The sequence below is a fragment of the Chenopodium quinoa genome, unplaced genomic scaffold (genome assembly GCF_001683475.1).
Source record: "Chenopodium quinoa cultivar QQ74 unplaced genomic scaffold, ASM168347v1, whole genome shotgun sequence".
Taxonomy (NCBI): Eukaryota; Viridiplantae; Streptophyta; class Magnoliopsida; order Caryophyllales; family Amaranthaceae; genus Chenopodium; species Chenopodium quinoa.
The window spans coordinates 9,791,946-9,800,037 of record NW_018745024.1 but is presented as its reverse complement, the minus strand read 5'-3'; the positions used below and the strand labels follow the sequence as shown (position 1 = coordinate 9,800,037).

Below are 8,092 nucleotides of genomic sequence, written 5' to 3'. Positions count from 1 at the left end.
ACGGGCTCCACCTCTAACTCCCCTCACCATTGACGAATTTCGAAGGAAAAAGTCGAAAAAGGGGAAAGAGTGCAAAGTCGAAGAAAGATGAAATAAAATCAAAGGAATTTACCTTGATCTGAAGCAAAAGCCGCCGATTTACGAATTGGTAGTGACAAGTCTCAGCTTCTAAGCTTAATGCTCGGGGAATTTGCGAAGTTTTGATGCGGGCTCTTGAGCGTTCTTGAGAATTCTGGGTTTGTGTTGATGAGTGAGTGGGGAGAGAAGGCGCGCCTCTATTTATATCTCCAGAAATGGGAATTCAAGGAGTCTGCGTTTCAATTTCTCTCAAGCACCCCACTAAGTAACCGTTAAACACACGACCTTGCAGTTAAGTCGCCCACTACCCATCCAACTTCCGCAATCATCCACATTAACTGTTGTTATCTCATTAATCATGGGTTAATTACGGTTTAAATTCACATTTTTGGATTAACAAATCATTCACTTCCCTCCTTTTCTGGTTAAATCAAACCCGACCCGTCATCCTTCCAAATCGGGTCTGGGGGGCAAGTTGTTTGGGTCCAATTTAGTCCAATTGGGCCTGGTCACTGAATGATCCAATTAAAAGCCCAAGGCAAAGGTTCAACTCTCCAAATATGCTAAAGTCAAAAATCAACATCCTCAAAGCCATGTCAAGGTCAGTCAACGGCCCAATCAGCTTGGCCCAGCCCAACTGATTTCCGGGCCCAATCCGCCTCCTTCATTAGCCAAGGTATAAAAGCCAACAATTTGGTCAATTCTTGGTAAGACAAAGAAAGAAGACAAAGAAAGAAGACAAAGACAATAAAGCCTCAAGCAACTAAACTCTTGCACAGCTTTCTCTCTCTAATATACTGACTTAAGCATCGGAGGGGCCTTCCTCGGCGTTCCCCCCCGAGGCTAGTTTACGTGTATTTGTTGTGCAGGAAACCCTCGGCTCCTGCGTCGTTCGGACCGAGACCAAGTTCCCTCAAGATAAAAGGATCTTCCGAGATTCGATTGTTTTCATCCGAAACACGTATAGTACAACAATTATTAATGTCAAGTGGGAACGTAATAATTTACTTGATGATAAGTGGAGTATAAGAATCAAATCTAGGAGATTTCGAAGAGAATTCGTAATTGTACTTGTATAATATTGTAATATAATTATGGCTGATAGAATTAAATTCAGGAGATTTAGAAGAGAATTCATAGTTGCACTCGTATGAGTGTGATATAATTATGGTTATAATTATGTGTGGCTCATTTCAGAAATGGTTTATAATATGTTTAGCGTTTTTCAAAAATGATATGATCATAAATAAAGTTATTTGGTTTGAATATTACGCATCTAACAATATCTCATTATGTGATATCATATTACGGGGTATCTTACTTGATCAAAGTTGGCCCGACTTGAAATATGTTGGGTTGGGTAAGATTTTTGGGCCCGATTTCAATGCTAACCCTATGATTCTGAAATAATTTTGGGTTTTAGGCTGTTCAAATGTTAGATGTGTAAAAAATTAGGCAGGGCTCGTATTGGCTTAAAAATTAGTCATTTTTTGTATTCAAAATAGCGGGTTTAAACATGGCTTATGACCACATCTACTTATATATATGTAAATTTAAAAGTTTAGTTAAATTTCAAAATTAGATAAAAAAAAAACTATTGGCAATAGAAAATTAACTAAACTATGAATGATTAATTATTTGGTTTGACCAGTCTAAATTGATGGTTAGATCTATTTGAGCTTTGTTTATTCGCTTAAGCTATGCAATGGCAGCGCAATTAGTGAACGTGCCTACCGCAGCCGATGTCCCACCGTAATTAAGCATGATACAATATAATATTTCTGGCTAAGCAAATTTAATTTTTATTTTAAGTATGATATATAGTTGCTACTCATTAGACCTATGCACTATGCAGCTGGCCTTTTTACAAACGGCCAGCTAGTAAAAAACATTTTGAAATAAAATGAAAAATAAATAAATAGATAAAATGTAGCAATATATACAATGTCAATATAATTCAAGACTAATTAAAACTAAGTTATTCTACTCTCCAGTTCATCCTTAGCTTCACCAGTTCCACGTAAATTTACCAACCTTGGGACAAAATTTAGCTTACACAAACTACGGTGATTCGATTACAAAACTTTCAACCTTCGCAGTTGAAAGTCCAACCGGGAAATTCCGACTCAGAAAACAAGGATGTGGATGTTGGTGTTGGTGTTGTCTTTGCCAGACGATCTAGTTTTACCCTTCGTCTCATCTGCATTTGAAAAAGTCACCAGTCCAACATGTGAGATGAAAAAAAAAAAAAAAACTTTCATAAGTAAGATGATCTGATATCATATTTATAGCCAAAAATTCGATTTACAACCTCACATTCCAGCCAGCCCTTAAGGTAAGCATTCTAGATCTTTAGGAACTAAATTTTGGTATGACATGAGAAACAAAAAAGATCATCTTAAGGAATTTTTCAAAGTCATCAACAAGACACATCTTTATTTCAACATTTTTAAGGAAGGCATTCTATTTTCTAAATGAGACATTTGAATAAGTAAAGAGTTACCAATTAAACTCTTAAGTATCTGTATATTACCTCTTCCTTGAATATTGTAGAATATGAAGCAGAACTGAAGTCAGAAACCTTCATTTCTGTAGTTTTATCTCTTACAGTCAAATCATTTTCTAGTGACAAAACAAATCTACAGAAAAGCAGCAGAACAAGTTATTAGTTATATTAGACAACTAAATGTCTAAATACACGTAAATACCTTGTATACTGAATTGGTAGTAATATCATATATATACCTCGAAACAGGACAACAATAATGGTGGCGAAGTGTATCAATCTCCCAAAGAGAACTCCCTGTGCCAAGTATAATTGTTACTAAATGGATAAAATTATATGCATAAAGCTATCTATATTGATGTAGAATAAGAACATAAACATTGTTCCGAAAAAACAAAGATGGATCACTAATGTAACCAAAGTTCTGATCACAACATGGTCGGAGATGCTTACTCATTGCATTTGATTTTAAAGGATCACTTTCGTCATCATTGAAAACATCAAACCCTTGCTTTCCTCCGATAATGTCAGAGGCAACAACAACATTACCATCAGCACTGTAAGTTTCTCCATGGGATTCCTGTGACAGACACTGAAATAGAAGTTAATAAATGGTCGAGAAGCTAATCAAACAAAGACTTCATCAAGCATGAGCATTATATTGACCATTTCACAAAAACATAAATATAGGCAATAGAATAAAGACCTTACCTGATGAACTAAAAAATTAATTGATGGATGTCTGTGCAAAAGATTGTAGACCAGTGCTATGATAACCAGTGCCCCAGAAGGAGGTACTACAAGAGACAGTCGGCTCAACTTCTTTGCAAAAGCAGCAGCCAAATATGCTGGAAGAAGTGGGGATTTCAAACAGACATCCAACAGCTACATATACAAGTCAATAAAACAAAAGTCAAACACGTTGTTCTGAGGGCAGTTATAGAATTAAGTCCACAAAAGTGCCTAGCCTCACCTCAAAAAATTTAACGCGATGTTTTGCCATAAATACAGATGGTATTAAAAGTGAATATAGCTTCTGATAGAAGTCAGGGTATTCTATACCATGCTGTGTCATGAGAACAAAGACTCCACTTAGAGCCATTACACTAACAACTCCGCCAACATCATAGGATCTTGTTAAGAAGTCACTGAAAACCAGCAGAAAACAAATCAAAACTATACAGAGAAAAAGAATTTACAGAAAATGAAGGATGGAGCAATATATAGGAAAGAAGAGACTGCACAATAAAATCACCATAGCATCTCGGGCTTAGACAAATAAGGAATGACAGCCTGAGGCAATTTGACAAGTACCTGACCATTTAAAAAAAATATTTATTTTCAGGTAATTGGTCCAGACTTCAAACAAGCACAGCTCAATATGCCAACTGCTAAACTATGAATACAGAGCAAACATGTAGTGCAGGCAGCCTTACCTCCTTGTAGACCTCAACCGAAAGTGGTAACTTAAGGAATGACATCCAAGCCTTGGTAAACTTCAGCTTCAGCTTTACTCTCTGGAAGACATCAATATACAAGAATACAACAGTTGAAACGAAACTGCAACATATAATGTAACATGATACAGGAGAATGTCATGCTCACTACAGATCATAGCAAATACTTGTTACAGGAAAAGGTGAATTAAAACTGGGGATTAATGTATTTATTAAAAATGCAAGAATAAATAAGTACAAATTGAAGTTTCAAAATCTCTTTATTCCCAATGTTGCATGTGATGAATATTAATTAGTGGACAGAAGGTTTAACATGGTCTGGTACACAAAAATTTGGTGCACAGTATGCAAGCACACAAGAGCTTATGCCTCTCATTCTTGGATATCAGACGAGATGGTGCACTCGCACACATTTGATTTTCTCATGCTTCCTAATTTTAATCATCTCCACAACATACCCAATAAAAGCATGAACAAACAAAGCACCACTAACCTTTTTAGCAGATTTATCTTTTTCCTCCTGGCCACCTCTCCTTTCTTTACACTTAGGACTCTCCTGAGTATTGCCTTCTTTAGAACAAAAGCCTGATATGTTGTGAATAAAGACAACATATTTAGATTTAAGAGCAGAAAGAGAGACAAGAAAAATAACTCGAGAAATAAAAAACTTCTATATAACAGGCAGAAGGCGAAACAGTACAGGAAGACAAAGTTGACAGCATGACACTGCCCACAAATCCCCAACTCATAAGTCCCCAATATGATAGGCAAATGACACTCTTCATTTCGATGCAAAGACAAAGAAATTGAAGAATCAAGAGACAATAATCCAGAGAATTAAAAATAAAATAAATCCAAAAAATAGAAGAGATATCATTTCACAAAGGTACTGACCATTGCTCCACACTTCAAAGTCGGTATCTGAGTCACCTAATGGAGGAATGTGTGAAAGGATGAAGAGGATCTTGTTTATTGAGTGATCTAGGCTGTTCAAACACAAAATATAATGAAAGTCAGAACCAAAAGCAAACTTCAGGCCAAGATCTTCCTCACGTGACAAGTCACAAACCAACATCTTCCACAGATCACAAGTAAAAATATGAGACACTTCATTAGTTAACTGAATTATAAACCAGTCAACGACAAAACATACACAGAGAATGAGACTGCAATACTTAATCAAAGTTGTCAGCAAATGAGATGGCAAGACATGTATATATTGATGACCTTATAGAGCCAAGTAAAAGAAGAGAAACGATTGACAAGAGTAGCAAAAGTAAAAACAAACCGACCTTACTTGTAGGCCATCTCCTTCAGTCGTACATTTACCTATAAAAATTAGGTAAAGGTGCTTGGAAATTGTATCAAGGATTTCTAGACGAAAGATGGTGGAAAGCAGAAGAAGAAAGTAAACCACAACGAGAATTAACTAAAAGTACCTGAAATTATCCTTTTGTCAAGTGTATTACATGTCTTCTCCACACTCATTAAGGTAAAATAGCTGCAGCAAAATGTTTTGTATAGTGAGTACATGGAAAAACACAAGAAGATCGACTACTAGAAATACTTGGCAGATCTATTTTAAGTTACTAGGAATCTTCATTATTTCACATCAAGAATCTTCAACACACGGACATGGATAAGACACTTAGACACTCTTTTCTGGTACATACTCGGGAAAAATTTTCATCAAAATAGTCGTGTCAAATATGAGCCATATCAAACACATAAAACTTGTACTAGTACCAAGTAAATAGATGCTCAACTTTTTAGTTTCACCCACACAATCCACCAAACTACAGTCAATCAAAGTCTAAAGCCAATTCAATACAGGATAATAGAAAATTATACAAAATTTAACCAAAGTGTAAATGTTGTTACAATCAATGATAAAGCAGTAGTGACAAAAGAAGAAACATGGGAAAAGGCGGTCTCATACCGTACATCAATGTACTTGAAGTAGTTTGATGCTAAAGAATCAAGAAAGAATTCAACTCCCAAAGGAGAATAAACCTGAGAGTCAATTATATCATATGGCATTAACAAAGGTACTAAATTTAGTGGGCATTTCGAAAGCACAATTGTATTCTTATCACTTACTAGAGCTTGAATTAAGCTTTGGTAGAGATCAAAATAGAAATCTCCTTTTTTCTTAAGCTTCACAAACTCCATTATCTCATCCAAAACAGCCATCTATAAACATAACAGCCTTTGTCATAAAATTTACAAATTCTAGAGGTGATCATAGTTCATGTTTGACCTAAAAAAAATATTTTTTTGAGAAATTGTATATATACACCAGAATACACGGTACATTTAACAATAATTTTGACTCACTTGGATGATTATTGATTATTTAATCATCAAACTAAGAACAAAAACAAACTTTGATTTAGTTAGGTACACCGTGCACCCGAGTGTATGTATATAAATTTATAAGCACTCCAAATCAACAATCACCCCCATCAAATTGATATTGAAATATAAGTTTAGAATCAATAAAAAATGAGAATTGTGAACTCAACTACAAATTCAGGGTTGGATTGTGGGGTGATGTAATTTAACAGGATTTCGATGCTTCCTTTCTTCATACTTTCGTTTTTAGTTGACGATGCTAGAAGGTGGCTGAGTTCTTCGAGTGAGACATTGGGTTCCGCCTTCCTCTTCTTGTTTACGCCGCATCGTTTCAGTACCATCTTCACCTTCAAAGGTTCTGCAATACATTGGCAACCAAATTTCAATTAATTATATTATCTCGAAAAATCATACTCGTATAATTTTGGGGATAGTTGATTCAATTATCAATTAGGCTCATAATTCTCTTTTTTGGCTGGTTATGATCATTCATAATCTTAGTAATTAGAAACAATAGTTCAGAATTTCGAATCCTAAATTGTGAAATTGATATGATAACAATCAAATTAAATTAAACCCTAGATTGTGAAATTGATATGATGAATTGATGATTACAATTATAAAGCCTTAGACCTGCGTCAAAAATACATTTGGTACACTGATACCGTGATACGTGATACGTGAACGTGAGGACTGAGGAAGTAAGGAGCAAGAGGAGTTTTTTTTTTTTTTTTTTTTTTTTGGGCTTATGGAGTTATAGGTTATAGGTTCAACTCGTTTGGGCCTATGCAAATGCACATATATTTACTTGTATTAGGGTCTGTTCTCATACGTTGAAATCCAATTCATTTCAGCTTTTAATTTCCTTCTCTTATAAAATATTCAGTTCAGTTCTGTTCAATTCAACTAAGTTCACTCAATGAGAACAAGTCCTTAATGTTGTCTTATGTAATTTTAAAAAAAGTTAATTTAATAAAGGGGTAATGTTATATGTAGTCCTAATTTAAGAGCTATATATAATCATTAAATTTACTCTTGAAAATTGTATAAAATTAGGAATTCATGACAAAGACAAGCGTAAATTAGTGTAATAAGTGTTTATATTTTCAACATTTTCCTTAATATATATCCTTGATTTTTTTTTTGAAACAATATATCCTTAAAATTCTTGTATGCTACATTAATATTTTTTTATGTTAAAAAAATTTCAAATTTTTTGGATAGAATTTTTTATTTTTTTTTTAGAAAAAAAAGAATAATAAAATAGTATTTTGGAGGGAATTTTTTTTTCATATAATTGTGCCAAGTGTCCAATTTGGTGATTATTTAGTATATAGTATACATGGGTTGGAGCTTTGTTATAAGCCTTGACCCGCCCCAATTGAAAATGGGTCGAGTCGGTCCAATAAATAATTTTTTAAATTTTAATTTAAGGGAAGAAAAACGGTTATTCTATAATCTTCTTTAATTTCTTACCACCTCTATGAAATTTTATTATATTTCAAAGGCTTTTGTATTCATAAATTAGATTATATCGGATAGTTATAATATTTATTGCCGCTGATAAATTTGCACCTTCTATTGTCACTATCGCACATTTCTATTGTCAGTATCGCACTTGGTTAACCTTCTTGCTTCCTCATTTCTCAAAAATGTCAGTATCACACATTTCTTTCTTAATTAAAAGTTCTTATTG

At 34.2% G+C, this 8,092-nt stretch overlaps 1 protein-coding gene across 3 annotated transcripts; it reads right to left on the bottom strand.

The window, feature by feature from the left end:
- Positions 1-1,866: 1,866 nt before the first annotated feature.
- On the bottom strand, positions 1,867-7,585 carry LOC110708575 (nucleolar complex protein 4 homolog B-like). 3 transcript variants are annotated; one of them, XM_021886747.1, is made up of 15 exons: positions 6,567-7,585; positions 6,142-6,234; positions 5,981-6,054; positions 5,481-5,542; positions 5,334-5,370; positions 4,936-5,027; positions 4,535-4,626; positions 4,021-4,101; positions 3,840-3,898; positions 3,558-3,732; positions 3,296-3,469; positions 3,038-3,176; positions 2,824-2,881; positions 2,612-2,717; positions 1,867-2,278 (listed from the first exon to the last, which is right to left on the bottom strand). In XM_021886747.1, exons 1-15 carry the CDS (start codon positions 6,735-6,737, stop codon positions 2,165-2,167), a joined length of 1,527 nt encoding a protein of 508 aa, XP_021742439.1. In that variant the 5' UTR covers positions 6,738-7,585; the 3' UTR covers positions 1,867-2,164. The 3 variants fall into 3 exon arrangements, with proteins under 3 accessions (XP_021742439.1, XP_021742440.1, XP_021742441.1); XM_021886748.1 differs by having other exon boundaries at positions 3,038-3,164; XM_021886749.1 differs by lacking the exons at positions 5,981-6,054; positions 6,142-6,234 and having other exon boundaries at positions 6,567-6,655.
- Between the last annotated feature and the right edge of the window lie 507 nt (positions 7,586-8,092).

Bases quoted from the DNA above. Each gene is read 5' to 3' on its own strand.
- LOC110708575 (XM_021886747.1), bottom strand. From the start codon at position 6,737: ATGGTACTGAAACGATGCGGCGTAAACAAGAAGAGGAAGGCGGAACCC. The intron at 6,055-6,141 runs GTAAGTGATAAG...ATTGACTCTCAG, and splicing joins AAAGCTTAATTCAAGCTCTA to GTTTATTCTCCTTTGGGAGT. The intron at 5,028-5,333 runs GTCGGTTTGTTT...GTGTTTGAACAG, and splicing joins GGAGATGGCCTACAAGTAAG to CCTAGATCACTCAATAAACA.